This window comes from Sphaerodactylus townsendi, linkage group LG03 (genome assembly GCF_021028975.2).
Source record: "Sphaerodactylus townsendi isolate TG3544 linkage group LG03, MPM_Stown_v2.3, whole genome shotgun sequence".
Classification (NCBI taxonomy): domain Eukaryota; kingdom Metazoa; phylum Chordata; class Lepidosauria; order Squamata; family Sphaerodactylidae; genus Sphaerodactylus; species Sphaerodactylus townsendi.
The window spans coordinates 73,308,261-73,331,512 of NC_059427.1; the positions used below are offsets into that span (position 1 = coordinate 73,308,261).

The 23,252-nt window shown below is 42.8% G+C and overlaps 1 protein-coding gene across 1 annotated transcript; it reads left to right on the top strand.

The window, feature by feature from the left end:
• Positions 1-22,922, top strand: HK3 (hexokinase 3). The gene is made up of 19 exons (XM_048487356.1): positions 1-514; positions 1,689-1,813; positions 2,306-2,326; positions 2,999-3,001; positions 4,145-4,264; positions 4,652-4,750; positions 5,520-5,619; positions 7,062-7,245; positions 8,498-8,653; positions 15,613-15,846; positions 16,652-16,953; positions 17,304-17,452; positions 17,986-18,105; positions 18,506-18,601; positions 19,859-19,958; positions 20,307-20,490; positions 20,593-20,748; positions 21,363-21,596; positions 22,778-22,922. Exons 1-19 carry the CDS (start codon positions 1-3, stop codon positions 22,920-22,922), a joined length of 3,042 nt encoding a protein of 1,013 aa, XP_048343313.1.
• The last annotated feature ends 330 nt before the right edge of the window (positions 22,923-23,252 follow it).

Here is a 23,252-nt window from a genome sequence, read left to right on the forward strand (position 1 = left end):
ATGTCAGATTCAGATCAAGACCCAGATTACGAGGAGGACTCACCTAAACTTTCCTTTCTGATACATACCAAGTCATCTTCAGGCCAAGATGCTACTTTTTCCTTTGAGACAAGTGGTCAAGATCAGACATTGGACCCAGAATGTGAAATCACCAGTTCATTTTTGAGTTTCTCCATGTCACGTTCATCACCAACCTCTGGGGAGTCACCAACCTCTAGGGAGGTTCCCGAGAGCTGTGTCATGACTTCATTTCTGGCTGTTTCGATGGCAGACTCAGCAACCAAAGATTCATTTGCTGGTCAGAGGCTAGCTCCTCACCGTCTTACAAATGTGCCTTTTCCTGCTCAGGTCCAGAAACAACTACAAGGTTTTTACCTATCCAAAAAGCAGCTCCTGCGAATGAAAGACTCCTTGCAGGCAGCCTTGGAGAAGGGCCTAAAAAAACAGGCTCAAGATGGACCAGGTGGCTTACCCATGCTGCCCACTTATGTTTGTGCTTTGCCTGATGGCACTGGTAAGTGTGCTTTGCTGGGGTCACCCTGACAGTGGTTCTCACAACTACAGTTGCCAAGTCTGGTTGGAGGAGCTGATCGGTGTTGCCTGCGGATCAGTTGTCATCTAGGAGATCTCCAGTTCCCACCTGGATGTTGGGAACCCTGAATACAACTGTTGTATCGACTCTTTTATCAGTTTTGCAAGGCCACCACTCTAGGGTTGCCAACTTTTAAAAGACTTCATAGCTATGCCTTTCACACCAACTTGATGTACAGTCAAGAGTGGGAGTTTATGTTTTTCTTCCTGCTGTGATAGCTTCTGTTTCTAATGTCTGTTATCAAGCTATGCTTCAAGGTGCAAGGCATTGTTTTCAATGCTACTTCCTGTTCTGCTCTCTCCCCAGTTTTTAGGGTTGTCACATGTGCTGTCAAAAATTCTAGTATTAGGAGTAAAGTGTCTGTATCTGACCATGTGTGAAGTTCCTTTTACATAAATTTCCTTGGGTAGGTGGGTGGGAAGCTGAATTTTGTGATTATGAGATGCTATATCTAATTATCATTAGTTTGTACAGAACTCCTGAACAACTGTTCTGATATGTCTTGCAGATAAAAAAAACTTTTGTGTGCATAATAATTTAATATATACTCAAATGTAAATTATCCCATTGATTATCAAGGAGGCTATTATGTTAAAGGCACAAACACATCTTGGAAGACAATGAGTTCATCGTTTTTACTAGGGTAGGTGGCTACCCTAGAGCAGGGGCAGGGAACCTGCGGCTCTCCAGATGTTCAGGAACTACAATTCCCATCAGCCTCTGTCAGCATGGCCAATTGGCCATGCTGGTAGGGGCTGATGGGAATTGTAGTTCCTGAACATCTGGAGAGCCGCAGGTTCCCTACCCCTGCCCTAGAGACTATTGAGGCATGGTACTTTTGTTGTAGTGTTGCCAATTCTTGATTGGAAAATACCTGGAAATTTGGGAATGGAGTCGGGGGGGGGGGAGGCCTGGGGAGGGGATGGATCTCTGTAGGGTATAGCGTCCATCCTCCAAAGCATCCATTTTCTCCAAGGGGATTTATCTCTGTAGTCTGGAGATCAATTTTAATTCTGGGGGAACTCCAGGCCTCACCTGCAGGTGGGAAACCCTATTTTGATTGCCTGCTATCCTGACATTCAGATCTCTTTTGCAGAGAGAGGATATTTTCTGGCTCTAGTATTGGGCAAGACTCATGTGGAAACCTTGCTGTTGCACCTGAGTGGAGAAGAGAAGCAGAAGGCTCAGATAAAAAAGCAGACCTTTGCAATTCCAGCAGAAGTCAAGGAAGGCAAGGTACAGTTACTCTTCAGTTCACTTAATCAATCCCATTTGTGTTTACAATCATGTCCTTCCTCTGTTCTCTCTCTGTTCTCTTTCATTCTGTTCAAAAGTTCTTTGACAATTTATAAATATTTTCTTTTATTTAACGACCACTTATCAAGCCACCATTTTCTCTCCCTCTCCACTCCTTCTTGCTCTTTTTGCTCTTGTGGCATCCTTTCACGCCAGATCCTGCACCTCAGCAGCCCCACCCTGTTCTAGCAAAATCAGCCACCCTCCTCATAGCAGCTGTTTGAAGTAGAATTGCTTATTGGGGATCCCTTACCATAACATTGTGAATAAAGCCTACGGAGCCAATTAAAAGTAAGCTAGGGCTGATTTTGCATGCTGAAATTGCCCCTCTATTGGCACGGGGAATGCCCCAATGCAATCAGGAGTTTTGCACAGCCCCTGGTGCTGCAGCGTGGCTGCCATGTTTCTGCCCTGGAGCTGCTCCATGGCAATGGCTTTGTTCTGTGAACTTCCTGAACTGCAAAGGTTGAGGTCCTTTTGAAATGTCCCTTTGTTGCAGGCTTCCACTGGCGTGCAAAACTCCTCCGTAGCATAAACTGGGCCAATTTTCCCGCCTCGCTGTTCTGGCCCGCCCCACCAATGGACAGGCATTGAGAAGTGGCGCCCTTCCCCCCTCTTGTTGTGAAAAAAAAAGAACTGGCAGGAGAAACCTTGGTTTTTATAAAGGAGAAAGAAACCTTGGGTAGAAAAGTGGCAGGTACAGGTGCCGCGAACGGGAGGACAGTGATCCCGTCACTCACGAAAGGATTTTGGATTTACATTTTAGACGGGGTGGTAGTGGTGGAGGATGCGGTCCCATCGCACATGCAAGAATTTTAGACGGGGCGCGCGCGCTAATTCTCAACACCTGTTTTGTGTTCAAAATCATGTAAAACTAAAATAGTGAAAGTGAGTGGGGTGAGATTTAGCCAATCCAAATGCAGGAAATTGAGGCTGCCTGCGCATGCATGAAAGAGTCTATGGAAGAGCTCATGGTGCTTAAGTGGTGCTTATGGGAAAGCCCTGGGCTTGTGGGGAAACATTTGGGACTTCCTGCACCAGCCTTGACTTGAGCGAAGGAAAGAGACGGGCAGCAGTGGGGAACTGCAAGTAGGGTGAGAAGCCCCACAGCAGGTACACTCCCCGGCTAAGCCACGAAGCATTTAGAAAGTGTAAAATCAGCAGGTCAACTTTGTGGAACTCTCATGGAAATAAATGGGTTGTAACTGTTTCTGCATGGCTTTTTTTGGATGGGCTTCGCTAACACTCCTTCAGTTTATCGCCTGATTTCTGCACACATTCTCTGTGCCTTTAATTTTCAATTAGATTTTTTGTCCCCTCACTGCAGGTTTTTTCTAGTTCTTTTAAGACTACTTATATCCTAATTTTTTTCTAGAAGTTGATTTTGAGTCACCTTTTCCCATGTAATGCTTCTGTCAATTTTCTTTCTCACACCCACTCCCACTCCCTTCCAGACCACTCCCTCTTTTCTCTGTCCCCCACTCTGGAAGACAAGTGGTTTTGTTTTCCTTTTTTTTAAGGCAATAAAATATCAATATATTGCTAGAGTTTTGTAATCGTAGGCTTATCAAGTTCTCTAAATTCCTAGCTTTCATTTTAAAAAATGTATCTCGTACTTTCCCTCACAGTTATATCCCTTTGTCATGATATCTCTGCAGGGGAAGGAGCTCAAGACTTAAAAAAAAAAAAGAAAGCTGGGAATTCAGGGAACCTGCCAAGCCTGTTGTTACAATGTTGTAGCTATACATCACTATCTTAGTCCTTTTTTTCAAAAAGGGTGCATGATAATACTACTGATGATGATGACACCACTCTACCTTGAAAATTCTCATTACTGAAGGCATGAGCAGAAGAAAATAAACTGGCTGCACAAGTGTGAAAATGCAGGAAAAGTGCAGATATGTGGAAGAAGTATGCCCAAATTGGTTTCACCACCTGTGAACTGACTCCCAAGAAAATCAGGAGTAACTCAAACATGTGGGCTTAGTTGTGACCAGCAAGTCCATAATTCAGTAGAGATTCTATGAGGATTATATTTTGTTTTATGTACAATGAGGTTTTAATAAATACATTATAGTAGAACTGGAAGGGAGCACATGCTAGATGTGAAACTTGTGAAAGTTTCACTATTGGTTTTGTATTGGTAGCAGGGAGAGATATGAAAATCTGACTGCATGTCCTGAGGTAAGCAGACTGCTGTGTGGAAGGAGGTGAGGATGATGTACCATATTTATAATTGCCTGTTTGCTTTTTCAGCTTTTTGAATTCTTGGCCAAATGCCTGGCTAAATTTTTGGATGACCTTGGCATCAGCGAGAAATCTTTCCGACTGGGCTTCTGTTTTCCCTTTCAGTGTGAACATATTTCACTGAATCAGGTGAATACTGCAGTGGCTGTACATCAGTGTGTGTGTGTGTGTGTGTGTATGGAGGTGGGATGGTGATGTTGTACATTTATTGGGAGAGAAGTCCTAATAATACAGTAAGGCAGGTCCAGTGCAAACATGTGATGATGCGGAATGATCACACTGGCTTTGTGGGAAGGAGTGAAGGGACTCCAAGGGCCACCATAAATGTAATGACTGGCTTGAAAAAGCTGCCAATTGAGAAAATGGATCTGAGGAAAGGATTGGTATAATTCAGTGTTGGCCTCTCTCTCTCTAGTGTTTTGCCTTCAAAAGGGGGCACTTTCAGAAAGAAAGGCTGGGTTTCACAAAGGCTCACTGTAGTGCTCTCTAATACCTACCTGTCTTGCTTTCCATTAGTGTAAGTTGGTTCAGTGGACAAAGGAGTTCTACTGTTCCGGTGTGGTGGGTGAGAATGTGGCACAACTGCTCCAAACAGCCTTAAAAGAACACTGTAAGGTGAGGAATAGTTTTAACTGAAGTATGTGAACGAATGAGTGAGAGAACAGAAAACAAAGAGAGATGTTTTCCACACAGCCTTGTGCCATTTCTCTGAGCACAGTGACAACAGGGCTTTCATATCACAGGTTTTCCCACAGCTTCTCTGTTCCAGACCTGTGGAAGTAGCCATCTCACATACACGTGTACATGCATGTGCATGCAGACACACACACACATATCATGCAGCCAGGTCTTTACCAGTTTTTTTAAATCAGCAACTGAATATCATTATGTCATTACAATGATAGTGTGTGCATCAAGTTCTCTGAATCCCCATTTTTCATTTATAAAGGATAATCTCTAGCCTCTTTTATTGCAGAAATGTCTTTCCCCTCCACAATGAAATGGGATAGAGAGTTACTTTTCAAAAATTGGAAGATGGGAGTTTAAAGATCCAGGCGCACAGGTTGTTATAATGAAATTCAATTGCCTTAAAAAAGAAAGAAAGAAAGCAGAACCAGGAAAATCCAAATTTTCCCACCAATTCAACAATTATACAGGCTTCCCAAAACTTCTCAACAAAGCTGGTGTGGGAAGAACTCAGAAAATCTGGAGAGAACCCAAGAGGTATACTAATGCACCCAAATGCTATTTGGAAACAGGAAAACACCTCCTTCCCAGCAACAAAGAACCCCAGAATGAACAACTGATATAGAAGTTGATGCAGAGTGAAGGGAGAAACAGAAGCAGGGTCACTTTGATCTTTCTTTCTCTTTGATTACCCCAGAACTACAACATTGAGGTCTTTGCTGTGCTGAATGACACCGTGGGAGTCATGATGAGCTGCATTTGTGAAGAGCAGCCCTGTGAGATTGGGCTGATAATAGGTGAGCAAGACATTTGTACAAACTTAGTTGCATATTAGTTATGCTGTTGGGCTGGAAGGTTCATAGATGTTGTGCATTATGGGATTTGTTTGTTTGTTTTGCCAGGAAGCTGGCTTATTCTTCTGAGTTCTTGCCAAGTTAGAAAAATATTGGAATGTGTCCATGAAGGCAGTTTAGGCAATAAGCTACTTCCAGGTTTGGGGTTTCGTGTAGCTGTGTCACAGGATGAACAATAACCATCTCCTGATTATTAATATTGAGGGTGGTAGATTATTTTGTACGAGCATACCATAAGAACTCCCATTTTATCTAAATGACAAGCACCAGCCAGTGACAAAATAGGACTGAGGCATAAACAGACTATGCAGGTGTAGCCAGAAGGTTATTTTAGTCATTCTCCAATCAAATAAAAGAAGCTCTCCACTTAGGGTTGCCAGTTCTCCTCTATAACAAGACATCTTCTAACCCTTCTGGCACTCCAGGTGGAACATGGAAGGGGGAATGGGGCATGGTCAGCTCTTTACTATAAGTGCACTGTTGTTCCTTTTAGTGAAAACCAGAAGTGATGCCATGGGATTCTTTAGGATTTGCAAATTTGCTATGGTTTTATCATAGAGTTTTTGCAAAATCCTAGTGTATTATATGATGGGACTTCCAGTTTTCACTAGAAGTGATGTCACCATGCTGGGACAGCACTGGTGCACCAGTTTCCACTCCCTAATTGCTCTCAGAGTTGCTGCCTGTGGCCTGGCAACCTTTTATCTATTTCTTTTCCAGTGTTGCTGTAATCAGTTTTTTATCTTTCCCTTTAAAGCTAATATAGCAGCATCTTTCTTCTTTCTCTTTCATACATATAGAAGGAAGGGGCAAGCATACATGCACTCCTTCTCTGGAAGTGAAAATGACAGCACTGGCATCCTTTCCCATCCACCTCTGCTTTGCCTCGTCCTTTATGAGTACACACACTTACCACTGCTTTGAGACTGGGAGGGAAAGGTGCATACTTTTGACTCATTCCCTCTGCATTCAAAGCTACTATTTCCTTCTGCCAGTGAAGACATAAAAAGTACTATATATTTTTCCCATGCAGGGCAAATTGTCATTTAGGGTGGTGGTGCTTTGCTTTGGGAAAACAGCAATGGAAAGGTTTCCCCACATGAACATTGCAGAAGTGCCCTGCAACAGTGTAATGTTTGTACAAGCTGCCATTTTGTGGCTGACTCCACCCACTGAGCCGCCATTTTGTGACTGGTAGCTGCCAAGGTCTTGAAAAAAATTTAAATTGCTCCTGGAAATGCAAGAGAAGCTGGGGTAAGTTTTTGAAAGAAATAGAATACTTGGTTTAACTTTCTCACTGTTGGGCTAGTCAGTGTTTTACTAAAATGATTTTTTCTTCTGTCGTGGGATTCTTTTCCTGCTTTTTTTCTTCCTTCATGTGGTAGATGATGGTACTAATTGTTGCTACATGGAACAGATCGAGAACATAGCAGGCATGGAGAACCAAGCGGGGCGCATGTGTCTAAACACCGAATGGGGCTCTTTTGGGCAAGGAGGAGAATTGGATAACATACTGACAGAGTTTGACCAGTTAATGGATAAAGAGTGTACTAATCAAGGCATGTGCAGGTAGGTCACAGTAAAGGAATGAGAGCAGTGTTTCTGGTGCATTCAGTGAAGCACTGTCCTATTTGCCCTGTGCCTTGCCATAGAATCTGCTTCGGAGGCAAGGGAAAGGAATCGTATACCCCCTGTTTGATGGACAGGATCTGGTGGAATAATCTGAGTTATGCATCGTTGCTCTATAAAATGCAGTTTCTATATTAAGGATGTCCAATTTTTTTTTGTTATTGATCAATTAATCTCTGCTTAGTATTCTTAATAAAGCAAAAAAAAAAATAGCAGCACCTTAAGACTAACATTTATTTTAATATGAGCTTTTGTGGTCACACTCCACGTTGACAAATTATTTTGTGTTAGAAAACCATGCTGGGGCATTTTTATGGTGTAGGTGGGGTGGGTAGTGGTGGTGGAGCCAGCTTGGTACAAATTGTGCTGAGACTTTGAAGTGTGAATCTCAGTGTAAAAGGAAAAGGGAGGACTTGATATATAAAGGGTAGATATCCTGAATCCATTCATGAAACAAAAGCATAAGCAATTACATAGCTGGTGATGAAAAAAGTCAGGAATTCAAATGGATAAGCAACTGGTTTAAATGAAAATTAACTGATATTGGTACAAAGTGATAGTCTGATAAAATATGTTAAGAACAGCTGATTAATGTTTCCAAAAGTGTGTCCTGTAGACCTATTAGAAATTGGAGTGACTGAGGAAATCCAAGTTTCTATTTAAACCAGGATGAAATGTGTTATTTAATATTTTCATGAGTTCTAATTCTGCTCTTTTCTGTTGTGTATTCCTTTTGAAGTTTTTTTTTGCGGGGGGGAGGGAGTGATTTTTAGGTCTGTTAATAGTATACCTAGGGAGATTGAACTGCACCCCACCCCCACCACCCCCCAGTTTCTGAATGTTGTGATTTTTTATGCCCAATTTTCATTTATAATCTATTCTGAGTGTAATGTATTCCGACAATGTTCACAGTATTTAGCACCTTGGCGCCATAAAATTGTAACTAATTTCAGGATTCTATGCAAGTGCCAGGATGTGCCACATATCTGCCCCTGCTGGAATGTCCTTTTGGGTTGATTTGCAGTTTTTTTGTTTTTTTCTAGCAGCAGTACTCTGTGAAGCAGCCATACTTCCTGTTCAAACAGCATGGTTTGAATACAATTACCTTCAGTCACCTAGGAGGGATCTTCACTGCTTTTGTTCTAGCTCCATCTCTTTGTGCATTTATTGTTCTCTTTCTTATTATTACCAGATTTGAAAAGCTGATCAGTAATATATACGTGTGTGAGATTGTCCGCATTATTCTGGCTACTCTGTCTGAGAAGGGTGATCTCTTCAGTGGGGTCTTGGCTCCCAGTCTGTTGACCAAAGGAGTGCTGAAGCTGCAAGATATCTTGGATATCATAGAGTAAGTGGGTTGCTTAAGATAGTCTTAGAATATCGGATTTCTATTCTCAGCAGTACTTTGGTGAGACTTGACATTCCTAGTCAGACTAGATCTAGACTTAATGATTAGGAGGAATGCTTCTGACCCATTATGGAACACTGAAACAGGTGAATTAGAGACAGTTCACATGTTAGAACATCTTTGTGGCTTCCATAAGGATTATAGGTCACATATCCACTTGAAATTCCATGGCATATATGGGTCCAAGCCAGATCAGTTCCCCCGAGTGTGTGCACTCACTTCAGCCTTCTCTCCTCCACTCAGGGCTATTTTCCCAACCTGAAACTGCCCGTAGGAGCCATTATTTGCCTCACTGGGGAAACTTATGTGTAGTTTCTCGTCGGACAAATAGTGGCTCCCCAGCGCCACTTCAAGTCAGGAAAATAGCATGGTTGAGGGGAAGGTTGAATGCACCTGAAAAGCATGGAACTCTCAGTACAATTGTAATTCAAAGTCCTTGTGGAAGTGGTGAGGACTTCGTAATGTGTGAATTGTCCTTTAAAAGTTAACTTAAGACCATTCATACACACACAAGCCATGTTCATAAGTTACAATCTGTGTACAGTGTATGCTTTATTGTTCTCTATACATGCATTGATCAGTTCTCATGTTACATTCAATGCATATATAGCTGAATGTGTGATTGAAACCACACATTTACTCAGGTAATGGTTACCAATTTTGTCTGTAGAGTGAATACAGGAATATGCACAAAAATGAAGGGTGTATATGTGATTACTGTAACATGTGACCAAGGCCACAGACTTTGCCATATATGTGAGAAAAGGATGTTTGAATAAAAGAGATAGGCATTTAGGGATCATTCATCTAGTGTGACTCAGGTATGACTAAGCCATCAGGTATGGCTAAGCTGAAATGTAATATAATATCAGGTGTGTTCACTTCACCTGAGCAATCACTTAATATTTCTTACTCACTGCCAGTAGGTACCGTACATAACTTTTATTTTCCCTTGTTTGTCCTTGTCACATAATCCATTTGGACCTGTGGCTCTATTCCATCTCACCTCTTTGCTTTTTCTAAGGCCTGGTTATTTTCAGTTCCTCTTTGCTTCCATCTTTTCTCAGGCCTCCCTCTCTCACCTTCTTGAGCACCATACTTCTCTGCATAGTGTGATAATTTCTAAACACACACACAAAGCCCAGACACGTCTATGACTACACAGTAGAGGTGTCATGGTATGCATGACATATTTTTTGGGGTGTGTGCATCTCTTCTAGAATGACAAATTGTGACAAAAGGGGAGGTTAAAGAAAAATCTAAATGTGACACAGTGATGATCCTACAGTCATAATTGCATAGCAGTAATTATCACTGACATTTCCTTTTGTAGATGATTGGTAGCCTAAAATTTCTTAAAAGCATGCAGTATTAATTGTTATATGGATAAAGATTAATATTACAATGTTCATTCCTTTAAACATTTTCAGCCACTTGAAAAGCAGCATGGCCTGTGAACTAATAAAACGTGTAGGTGATACCAAATTGTTCCACAGAGTTTGGTAAAATAGCCTATGGCAATTCATATATTTTCTATATGGTAATATTTTCTCTGTTTAAAAAACATGAAATCAGTATGTAGTGATTCCTGTCTAACATACACAAATAGTAGGAATATGCACAGAAATGTTATATGGATCATGTTTTTTGTTGTGTGTTTGCCATTTGGGTCATTTTTTGTTTTTTGTTGTGTTTGCTCTTTCATATTTTTATTTATTTTCTTTATTATAACTGTTTGGATTCTTTATTCCTTTCTATTGGTTTCAATGGGAAAATATTTTTAGATACTCAGAATGAAATTCTTAGGGAATATATTCCTCATCTAAGGGATTCTGTCTGCCAAACTGGAGGCAGAAAAGAGAAAGCATTCCCATTTTAAAATTCTTAGTTGAACAAGGCACAGGCTGGCATGAATCCATATGAACTGCTCCTCCTTTCCTAGGATCTTCAATCTAAACCAAGTCCCCAAGCAAAGGAGAACTAAATGCTGCCCCCTTCTCTGTGTTACTTGACTGCATTGAGTTCTGGTTTCACCTTTTTTCTCCTATGTACCTGGCAGGTCAGTTCCAAGTTTTGAAAGGCAATGGACACAGAGTTCCCAGGATCCCCCTTCCACCTTCAACCCATTACCAGGCACCTATACCAGGCTCCTTTCCTCCCCCTCACCCACATGCCTCTCACATGCCTATTTGTCCTACCCCTGTCTGCTTGTGAGCCCTCCCATTGCCCATGCTCACCACTTCCTGCAGCCCTTTCCTCACTACCACTGGGCAGCAAATATGTGGGTGGAGATTGACTGCAGAGAGCTCTGCCAGAAGGCATGGTTTCTGGCAGCTGCCTTGCCTCAGGTGTGGTGATGCCAACCCTGCTACCTGACTTCAGGTTTTAGAGCTGGGCTGGGTGAACAATGCTTTAATCACTGGAATAATACACCAGAAGGGAGCTGGGATTAATTCCCTTCCCCCACATTCTCCAATTTTTTTCTTAATAGAAGAGAACAAAAAGAATTCCACTGTGCATATAATTTTTAAAAAGGTTTTCATAGTGGATTCCACAGAACACAAATATAACATCTTTAGGACATTATAAAATTGTGTTTTAGGAAAGAATTTCACACAGCTCTTTTCCCCAAAACAAGTTTAGCCTGTTTTATTCCTCTCAACCCTGGTTTTTAAAAAATCACTAAACGAGCAATCTTTTCTCTGCAACCTGGGTTGAGGACAATTCCAGCCGGCTGACCAAACGCAAAGCAGGCAGGAAACGCTTTAGTTCTCCTGCCCAAACATCTTACTTTTGTTTCCGCTGTTCAGCCTGCCATTTTGTGTGCTGCAGGAATCTCCATGGAGAATCTCCTGTAGTACACAAAATGGCAGGCACCATTGTGAAATTGACAAGAGCTCCATGTAGCAGGCAGGAAAAAAGATCAGTTTTGGCTTATAACACTTGTGTTCTCCCATGCTGTGGGAACACAAAATCCCAAAACTGATCTTTTTATAATGTCCTAAAGATGTTATATTTATGCTGTGTTGAATCCACCCACAAGCCAGTGGGGTCAGTGCAGTGACTGCTAGAAAGCTGAAATTAACACCTTCCTAGAACTCCTAAATTTGATAAAGATAAGGTTAGGTGTCCAATTTTATTGGCCCCCATTTTTTCTCCAATTGAGGGCCAATAAAATTGAATCCCTGGTGGATTCCTCATAGCATAAATATAATGTCATTATATTATAAAAAGCATTTTGGGGAACAACATGCAGCTCTTCCCAAAACGAGTTTTGTTTCTCTTGTTTTATTTCTCTCAACTGGTTTTTTAAAAATCTCTAAACTAGCGATCTCCCCCCCCCCCCCAACCTTGGTTGAAGGTGTTTCCTGCCTGCTGAGCAAACACAAGCAGGCAGGAAACACTTTATTTCTCCTATTCAAACCTCTTACTTTTTTTAACTTATTTTTTGCCACTTGTGCCTGCCATTTTGTATGCAGCAGCAGATTCTCTATGAAGATTCCCCACACAGGTTTCCTCTGCTTGCAGCTCATCCATGTGCGATTTCGCTGTAAAAATTAGATTTCGCTGTAAAAAGTTTGTTGTGCCATGGGCGATCCTGGACCTATGTTGTTTCCATTTTTGTTTTGTTTTGAGGGGAATGTAAAACTTTTGCAAAACTACGGCAACACGATTAGAGAAGCTGCAATATGCACATCCCCCTCAAAACACAAAAAAAGGAAGAACAACATGTGCACAATATCACTAGGCAAAACACACTTTATTCATCTCCTTTTTCACAGCAAAATCACACACGGATGAGATGAAAGCAGAGGAAACCTCTGTGGGGAAGCTTCATGGAGAATCTGCTGCAGCACACAAAATGGTAGGCGTAACTTTTGTGCAACTGACAAGAGCTACATGTAACAGGTGGGAAAAAGATCAGTTATTGCTGGCAATGCTTATGTTTTCCTACTGTGGGAACACAAAATGCCAAAATGGATCTTTTAAAAACAACCTAAAGACGTTATATTTATGCTGTGTGGAATCCATTCCTGACTGAATATTTACCAGACATGGGTGTTCTTGTTAGGAGGGTCACCAATAGCTAGGATACAACTGTGGTGCCTTTAGAAAAAAACAAAAAAACTCCCGAGGCCCAGAAAATTTCTGTATATATAATGGAGCCGAAAACTTTCAGGATTTCCAAAAAAGTTGCACCCCCTACCAGTATGAGATTTAACTTTTTTCCTGGAAATATCAAACATTTTCCAGTCTAATATACCTGAATCTAAACAATGCTGAATTATTTTTGATGCACACCCCCAGTGCTTAGACTATCTATTGAGTTACTTTATCTTCTTGTTGTCTCTAGTGTGTGTGTGTGTGTGTGTGTGTGTGTGTGTGTGTGTGTGTGTGTGTGTGTGTAAAGGGCCATCAAGTCATGGCCAATTTATGGCAACCCCAGCAAGGAGCTTTCAAGGCAAGTGAGAAGCAGATGTGGTTTGCCATTGCCTTCATCTGCAGAGTCTTCTTTGGTGGTCTCCTTTTAAGTTCCAACACTGCTTAACTTTCAAGATCTGAGGAGACTGTCTGGCCTTTCCTTGCAATGACTCCATTACTGATGATTACAGATAGAATGGAAGGGATTCAATGCAAATTTTGATTAGTTACAATATCTGAATGCATATTCCTTACAGATAGATTTCAAACTTTGTACCACATAGTAATAGGGTTGCCAGATCCTCCTGACCGCTGGCGGGGATAGAGCAGAAAGCACTTTTGTGTACAAATACATACCTTTCAGGTGTATTGTAAAGCATTAGGGAAAGACCACACTGTAAGACTTTAAGCAATAGCGACTCCCCACAGATTTCTCTCTTTCTCACAGTACTAGAACCAGGGGGCATACATTGAAAATGCTGGGGGGAAGAATTAGGACTAATAAAAGGAAACATTTCTTCATGCAGCATGTGATTGGTGTTTGGAATATGCTGCCACAGGAGGTGGTGATGGCCTCTAACCTGGATAGCTTTAAAAGGGGCTTGGACAGATTTATGGAGGAGAAGTCGATCTATGACTACCAATCTTGATCCTCCTTGATCTGCGATTGCAAATGCCTTAGCAGACCAGGTGCTCAGGAGCAGCAGCAGCAGAAGGCCATTGCTTTCACATCCTGCCTGTGAGCTCCCAAAGGTTTCTGGTGGGCCACTGCGAGTAGCAGAGTGCTGGACTAGATGGTCTCTGGTCTGATCCAGCAGGCTCTTTCTTATGTTCTTATGTAGTTTGCAAATCAGGAACCAATATGAAAAATATGCATTCTTCTCCTCATTCACCTATGGCCCTAATTTCTCCCCCCTTGTATTGTCGAAGGCTTTCATGGCCGGAATCACTGGGGTGCTGTGTGGTTTCCGGGCTGTATGGCCGTGTTCTAGCTGTATGTCCGTGTGCTAAAACACGGCCATACAGCACGGAAACCACACAGCACCCCAGTTCTCTTCCCTTCCTTTTTAACACAAGTACTGCTGCTTTCAGTAGGCATTTCTGTTCATGGAAGAGGTGGATGCGTGTTAAGAGAATGCCGAGGGAGGCATGAAAGTCACATAAGTGCTGCTCCTGCTACATAGAATACAAGCCTACATCTTCACTGATACCTCTGAAGCAGGACTTGCATCTGTGTTTTCAAATCCTGATTAATATTTACATGGTTGGCAGTGAATCAGATGTAAAACTGAACCAGGATTAAGGCCAAAGAGAGGTAGGTAGGAGGGCAGAATTTGTATTGATGAGTAGTGGAGGAGGATGGGGAAGGGAAAATCCATTCCACAGATTAGTTCCTGATCTTCTGTTTGCCAGGAGTCAGCATTATACCTATACCAGGCCAAAATGGCAGAGGAAATTCTGTTGTGATTGGTGCAATGATCAGATTATGCACATTGGAAAAAGCAACAGCAAAACAATTGTGGGCTGAGAACTACTAAAGTGCCATTTGACACGTCTAGCAAGCAATCCTAAATGCTTACAGCTTGCAAAAAGGGAAAACCAACATGGAGGGATTATTTTAAAAAGAGTTCAAAAATATAATGAGAAATCCCTGTGCTCCCATATAAATTATACATCCCTAGAAACTCAGCTCCAAAAAGAACATTGTGGAACTGGGGAAGTAAGAAGAAAAACCAATGTGATGTAGTAATTAGAATGTCAAGCTTGAATCCCTGCTTTACCAAGGAGGTTCACCGGGTGACTATGGGCCAGTCGCACAGGCTCAGCCAAACTGATCTCATGGAGTTGTTGTGCGGATAAAATGGAGAAAGAGAGAATGATGTAATCTGCTTTGAGTCCCCCACTGAAAAGAAAGGTGGGATATAAATGATGTCAATGAATAACTGAAATAAGTAAAAGCATCCCAGCCGAACAGATGTGAAAGGAAATGTTTTGATGATTAAAAGCATTGAAGGGACAGTTTGGAAGTACCTAATAAATGAATCAGATGAGGTGAACAGGGGGAAATGTTTTTTCTCTTTTACTTAATTCTGCTATGTAAAGGAAACCCATTGCAAATATAACATTATTTTTTTAAAAACTGTATTTTTATATGTTGCACACTTGACCCATGACAGCCTTCACTGGCAGACGTGAAAGACTGGCCCTAGATGCTTGCATTCTGGACAATCCCCAGATGTAATGTTCCCATTACTACATACCAATGCACTTTGCTCTAAGCCAGACCCACTTAACGTATGGGATTCTGAAGGAGCTGAGGTATATTCTCAAGAAAATGTGAACATCTCATGAGAGCTTCTTGCAGAGTGGGAGATATTGAGGCTATCCCAGAAGATGGAGAGGATGTTTTCTGTGTCTTGGGGTGGCTGTTGTTCCATGCCTCTCCATTCTTTAACACATGTCTTTTTAAATTGCAGTGAAAAAGTGGGCCTGGTGAAAACCAAGAACTTCCTGACTCGCCAGGGACTGGTCCCGAACAACCAAGATTGTTCCTTTGTGCAGCAGATCTGTCAAATTGTGTTTCTCCGCTCTGCCCACCTCTGTGCTGCTGGAGTGGCTGCCATCATTACTCATATTCGTACTTCTCAAAAACGGGCACATCTGAATATCGGTGTAGCTGTGTCTGGGGCCATGTACAGGGGTCAGACACAGTAAGGATTTGCACTAGCCATAGGAATATGAAGCTCATCCATCCAAGAGCCTTATCTGCCCTGTTATCTCCAAGACCACTAGGCCAACTGTTCCAGAAGTGGTGACTTTCTTTCCCTGTGCTGATTAATGGACCAGACTTTATTCTGGCTTGGATTAATTGGCTGATCTTGCCAAGTGTTCTTTTGTTTGGTATCTTACCTGTTCAAATATTCCTCTTCATCCTAGACCATTAGGCCAATATAGCTTGTTTTCTATAAACTCAATAGGCCTGCCTAACACTTTTATGTCTGTATGTCCATTTCTAGAAGAGTAATGCATGCATATCAGTCCAACAATCAGAGGTGTAGCAAGGGGGAAAAGCGCCTGGTGCACTGGTGCGTCCTCCACCCCCATGACCCGCCCTGCCCCACCCCTGGAACACCCTCGCCACACTCCCACAGGGGCGCACGCCTGGTGCATCATGCACCCCTTGCCCCCTTGGACCTACATCTCTGCCAACAATTGTATCCATCCCATTGGATGTCTCCTGACTCTGGTCAGTTCTTGAGGTCATTGGGCTCTGGCAAGATAGAAGGTCTATTCACACAATCCAATTTAGGAGGCTGGAATCCCATGTTGTTGGGTCAGCTTTTTAAAAACGGTTAACAGGTGGAAAAAGTTAATTTGTACCACATATCTTTTTAATCCTCTTGAAACTCTGATAGTCCTAGGGAGGGGGACCAGCCAGAAGATGCATTAGATCAAGGGCACAGTCTCCTTCCATCTGGACTCCTTTAACATCCTTGATATTTGTTCTTTCTCCAGGTATCGTGAGACAGTGCAGCAGACACTGAAAACCTTAATTCCTGAGTGTACCGTCACCTTTGTCACATCTGAAGGCAGTGCTGTAGGGACTTCCCTGGTTGTGGCTGCAGCTGTGAGGCTTGGAAAACTTCGTGAGCAGTTATCTGCAATCCTAGCACCCTTGCAACTTTCCACAGGGGACCTTGAAAAAATCCGGAAGCAGATGAGATGGGAGATGGAAAGGGGCCTGTCGAAGGAGACTAACAATGTAGCCACTGTCCGCATGTTGCCTACCTTTGTCTGTCAGTTGCCTGATGGCTCTGGTGAGGGGCAGGGGACAGAACTGTGGGACCTATACCAGATTGGAAATAACTTTAAACAGCTCAGGTGGATGGTGCCATTTTAGAAAAATTGTATCAGGACAGAACTTTCCAGTTGCTAGGTCTGATTTGATCTACAATTGCTGCTGTACTTGTTAATCTCATTAAAAAGGGCATCACATTACCCACTATAGGGTATATGTGATTTTTTTCTTTGAGTGGTATCATGGATTGACAAGCTGTTGAGCTGATGAGAAGTGGGCAAAATAAAACATAATTGCATAGACTTGAAGCTAGTATTAACTGTAGGTAATAGTTATCTACAGTAAGTTCTGATTCCTGTTTTTTTGTAGAGAGAGGGGACTACCTAGCCCTGGATCTGGGTGGAACCAATTTCCGAGTGCTGATGGTGCAGGTGAAAAGCCCACAGGAGGGTGGTATCAACATAATCAGTGAGATTTATATCATTCCAACAGAAGTGGCCCAGAGCACTGATGTAGAGGTAGGTGAAGGGGAGGGGAAGGGGAAGGGATTTCACGATCAGATTGAACCTCTGTCTTGGCTGTAGTGGGTTTTCTGGGGCATGTGGTCTGGTAGTTTTCACTCCAAACGTTTCACCTGTGTCTGTGGTTGGCATCTTCAGAGGCAAGTCACAGTAAGATGTGCTTCTCTATGTGTCACAGTATGGAGTGGCCAAAACATATATCCCTCCACACAATCACTCCACACTGTGTCACAAAGAGAAACATATCTTACCATGACATGCCTCTAAAGATGCCAGGCATAGACACAGGTGAAATAGGAGCAAAAACTACCAGACCACAGCCACACACCTTGAAAAACCCACATCAAACTGTTGATTCCAGCCGCAAAAGCCTTTGACAATACAAACCTCTGTCCAGCTGTCATATCTTCATATGATGTTGGTGCCTGTGAGGGATGGATGATTCTCACATGTTGGAACTCCCCACTTACTTGTGGGGCCGTATTTTCTCAGAATTGTTTCTACCTCATCAACCACTTTCATTTCTGCAGCTCTTTGATCACATTGTTCGCTGTGTTATGGATTTCCAAACCAAGCATGGCATGAAAGATCGCACGCTGCCACTGGGCTTCACTTTCTCCTTTCCCTGCTCTCAGTTAGGCCTGGACAAGGTATGTAATAACAAAGGATGTGGTCTTAGTTTCATTTGTAAGGGAGAAAGGGAGAAGAACACACCCAATTTGATTTGAAACTCCAGCTTCAGCGAACTGGTTCAGATAACTGCATAACCTCTAAGCTGTGAAATCCAACTAACGTTGACAATTTCAGTATTGACAATGAACCACCAGGGCATCACTTCATCAATCCAGCCTGCATCCTATACATAGGTTGGGTATACACAGGCTACAGTTCTGAGCAAGGACAAAAAAACTGCAGAATTTAGTCCTGGAGCATCATTAATCCTCAAAAGCATGTGAACAATAATGTCTGTGGAAAACTCAGAAGCTACAGGGGGTGCATGATTTTGATATTCTTCTGAAAGGAGATTCCCTATTTCTCATGATCTCACAGGGCATCTTATTGAGATGGACCAAGGGTTTCAGTGCTGTGGGCTGCGTAGGGAGAGATCCTGTGGAATTGCTACGGGAGGCGGTCAAACGTCAAGAGGTATGTGTGGAAGCCAAATAAGGGGCTTTGCAAACATTAGGAGAGCTTTGGCAGAGGTTAGGGTTTAGTCTAAGGCTAAGCTGTACAAACTTGGTCTGATTCTGTTTCACCTCTTGCTTGCCGACACATGGGGTTCCAATACATGCTTGCAAAGGCAAAGCAATTCTTCAGGCATCATTTATAACACATTGGATGGGGAACTGGAGGTTTATTTCTTCTGCCCTCTATGTGGCTCCTCTGCCCCAAATTGTTGCCTTCCCTGAGGGAAGTTTTCCCCTAGAGAAGCTGCTGTCTGGCTTCAGTTAGCTATGTGTATGCATAAGATGTAACTCTACTTTCACAGCATGATCTAGTCCAGGGGTAGGGAACCTGCGGCTCTCCAGATGTTCAGGAACTACAATTCCCATCAGCCCCTACCAGCATGGCCAATTGGCCATGCTGACAGAGGCTGATGGGAATTGTAGTTCCTGAACATCTGGAGAGCCGCAGGTTCCCTACCCCTGATCTAGTCAGTATAGAGATTTCTGGAACATTTAATGGACAGGGTGTGTGGGTATGCTGATAGGTAATAGATAGGAATAGGGCTAGACTCACCTACCCTCTCCGGTAGAGATCACTTGTCTTATATACAGAGTACAGAAAAAGGAAACTTGGACCTGGAGACTGATTTTAGGCTAAAAGCAGGGCTTCCAACTACCAGGAGAAAAAATGTCCTCTCCCTTCACGGGATGTTATTGACCAGGTAATATTATCTACCTCCATGTCATGATAAGATTCAGCTGCCTATTTCCACACACTGAACAGGACAGGACATTTTTTTTCTCCAGGCCTGTTGGCAACCCTAGTTGAAAGAACTAGTATGTTTGGCAAGCTTGGAAAGGTTATGCTGCATTTGTGTTGTTTGTGCAATGCTGTGCTTTAGACCCTTGGCAGCTTTTTAAATACTAAGTTTTCCCCATTAGCCAGGATTTTTTTTCAGGCTAGCATCTGATGGGCCACTACCTATCCCAGTGGAAGGGTGGAAAGCAGAACAATAGCCATTGTGTCTTTTGACCATATATCAGGGTAACAGGACAGAGTCTGAGAGTTCCATCCAGGCTGATGGCCCCAGGGATACACAGATGTGTGTGTGTGGGGGTGCTATTTCCCAGGAGACAGGGCCTATGGGTCTATGTTGGTTGCTGTGGTGATAGGGAATTGTGTTGCCTGGTAACATATCTTGCTGCTCTCTGTCTCTCCCTCCCTCTCTCTTCCCAGCACTTTGGTCTAAACGTGGTTGCCATAGTGAATGACACTGTGGGAACCATGATGTCATGTGCCTATGAGGATCCCAAATGCGAGATTGGCCTCATTGTTGGTAAGGTGGAGTAGGGTGGGGGCAGCTTTGGGTGGACATTGAAATTGTATATGTGATACTGTCTTTTAAGTCCTAGGGAAATTTTTCTTAAGTGTAGATACCCTTAATTCACTCTACTTTTTTTTCAATCTATGACTCCCTTTTGGGATTTATGGCCAGAGTATGGGTTCCTGCAGGGCACTGTTTACCAACAGATATACCTTTCTCTACAATGTGACATTTAGAATCTAAGTTAGCTAAAAGGCTTTTCTCAATTCTTGGCCCCAAGAGATTATTTGCTCAGAGTAGGGTGTTGCGGAAAGGTCTGTTTTCAGCACTGACTCAATGCTACCCTCCATTGCATCTCAGGAACAGGTACCAATGCTTGCTATATGGAGGAAATGAAAAATGTGAGCACTGTGGAGAGTGGCGAGAAAAGAATGTGTATCAACATGGAATGGGGAGCATTTGGGGATGATGGCAGCCTTGACTATATAATGACGGCCTATGACAAGAAAATGGATGCAGCATCCATCAACCCAGGCCAACAGAGGTAAATCTGAGTATCTTTTATTGGGGGTGGCATCTGTGATGTTAGCCAGGGTACCATTTCCAGGGACTCCCCATGTGGTACTAATGAACATCTTCCCCAAAGGTATGAGAAGCTCATCAGTGGTATGTACTTGGGTGAAATTGTGCGCTACATTCTACTGGATCTAACAGCCCGCAAGATCATATTTCAAGGCCAGTCGCCATCTGTGCTTAAAACCAAAGACCTCTTCCCCACTAAATTGTTATCAGACATCGAGAAGTAAGTGTACGTCTGTTGGGCTTGTAGTAAGAATCACTTATGGAATCCATATGAATCTGGGTTCTGGTGCAGAATTTAGGGAATTAAGTTGTGAAATCTAGGGAAACTTAGAATGTAAATGCACAAGACTTGTACCGCTCTACGTCTCAGTTATCTGCCAGTCCCTTTCCTTGGACTGATGTCTCTTGCCCATTCCCCCACTGTGTCTCACCTGGCACTGTATCTGTTTCTCTAGCCTCTGGTTTCAAATCCTACAAGCATGCAAATTGAGCCATTTTGTAGATAACGGACATTTGCATATATGTTGTTGTTATACAGTGTGACCGTTTATTATTACAAAGGCACACCTGAGTGTCTGTGATACAGAACACAGATTTCCTTAGCATTCGGTCCCGTTTTGTTTTGGATACTACGAACTTCCCTGTTAGTCTGGAAAAATTCTGTCACTGGTTCACATTCAATAATACCAACCCATGTTGGGAAGGTCTGCCTTTTTCACAATGAGTGCATCTGAAAAAGAGGAAGACTTTGTAAATGCTAGGCCAGAGGCCCCTTGCTTGTTCTAATGGTAAAGAAGGGGAAAGCCTGCCCTTCTAATTCAGATGTCTTGACAGGGGTGGCCAAGGTGTGCAAGAGGTGTGTACTGTTTTGGAAGAGAAAGGATTTGTGATAACTACGGAGGATGCCCACCTGGTGAAAAATGTGTGCCAAATAGTGTCCACCCGTGCTGCTAAAGTATGTGGAGCTGGTCTGGCTGCTGTTGTAGATAAAATCCGAGAAAATCGGCAGCTTGAGAAGCTGGAGGTGACTGTTGGAGTGGATGGAACGCTATACAAGATGCACCCTCAGTGAGTTGGTTTTGCTGCATTAAGTCTGTGGGGCAAATGAGGAACTTAGGTCAACTTGCTGCACTAAGGGAAATAGAAACCTTGGTTGCCTATTGGGTGACACGAGCAGCAATGAACTTGTGATGTATGGGATGGTTTCCAGTTTCTGGAGCAATCATGAGGGCTAGCAAAAAGGATAGCTGTATGTTATACTGTGAGATATAATCCATCAACAGATATAATCCAAATTGGGCCCCATGGTATTTAAGAATGCTTTTCTGTAGGGATTGGGGCTACTTACATACAGAGGCTTTGCTCCAGTTCTTTTTGAGGGGGGAACATCCCAAAATGTTGTTTCCTAACAATCCGTTATCTGTGTTTTCTCTGCTGCTGCAATCATTCCAAATCTTGGTTTGCTTAGATCCTTCTGGAAAAACTGCAGCATTTTTGCATGCTGTGTGGATTCACATTTTTTTCAGGTCCCTTCCATGTCAGCACTATTTTCCTCCTCCCTTCCCCTCACCTCCTTCCTCTCCTACCCCATGCTACCAAATTGCCTTTTTTAGGATTAAAAAAACCCCTGATTGACATGTTTTTAAAATTTGGAAAAAGCCAAATTATGCCATGGGGGCGGGGGTGGGGTGATGGTTGCAGTGAGCCGGGGCAAGGAAAACTACTATGTGGATCAATATTGCTGCTACCGATTTGTAGCCATAACGAAAAGAACACAGAAAATATATTTTCATGTGGATTCAGCCTAGTTCTTTCTTGCAGTGCCACTTTAGATCTACAAGGTCCAAACTACATGATATGTTTTGGACACGAGTTGGATCAGGGTTCACAACTTGCATCCATCCACAAACCAGAGGTTTGGATAAGAAAATCAGTATGGAGATGGAAGGAGATGGAAGCCTCTTTTTCCTCCATGCCATGATCCAAATTGGGCCCTGTGACTCCTGAGCAACAAGCTCCCAGAAACTGTCATCTAGCTGCATGGGATGTGAATCAGGTGTAGTTTGGACCTAAGAGGGATTGGACATAAGACAAATATTATCTCTAGTTTGCGGGTGGAAAAGAATGTGTAGCAAGAACTTACCTATTGGGGAGACATGTAGCCAGGGCCTCTGTTGCTGTGGAGTGCGTAAAGCTGGACTGCAAGTGGGTTTCTCCATCTGACAGACATGCTCCCTTTCTCTCCCCAGCTTTGCAAGGCAGGTTCAGGAGACAGTGGCTCTTTTGGCACCAAAATGCCAAGTCAAATTCTTACTATCAGAAGACGGTTCGGGAAAAGGAGCTGCACTGATTGCTGCTGTGGCCCACCACAAAAGTCAGCAGAAACCCACTTAGCCAAGGCTTTCTTGTGTCTGTGTGCTTTTTAAAAACCTCCCAATAAACTCGATCATGCACTGGTGCCTGTCAAGTCCAGGCCCTGACTCAGAGTTTCATCCTTTTTTTTTTGATGTTTTTGCATGAAAATCACAAGGCAAGCTATCGTGGTAGTAGCATTTCAACTCTACAAGTTCCAGTTAATGTCTCTGTGTTTTGCTCAAGCTTCACAAATGTGGTAGAAAACAGTAAAACAGATTCTGGCTGCCCCTTAGATCCTCAAGCTATCTTTCCCCAAAAAGCCAAATGCAGACCTGTCTCTGAGGGTGAAAATAGTGGCGCCCTCATCAC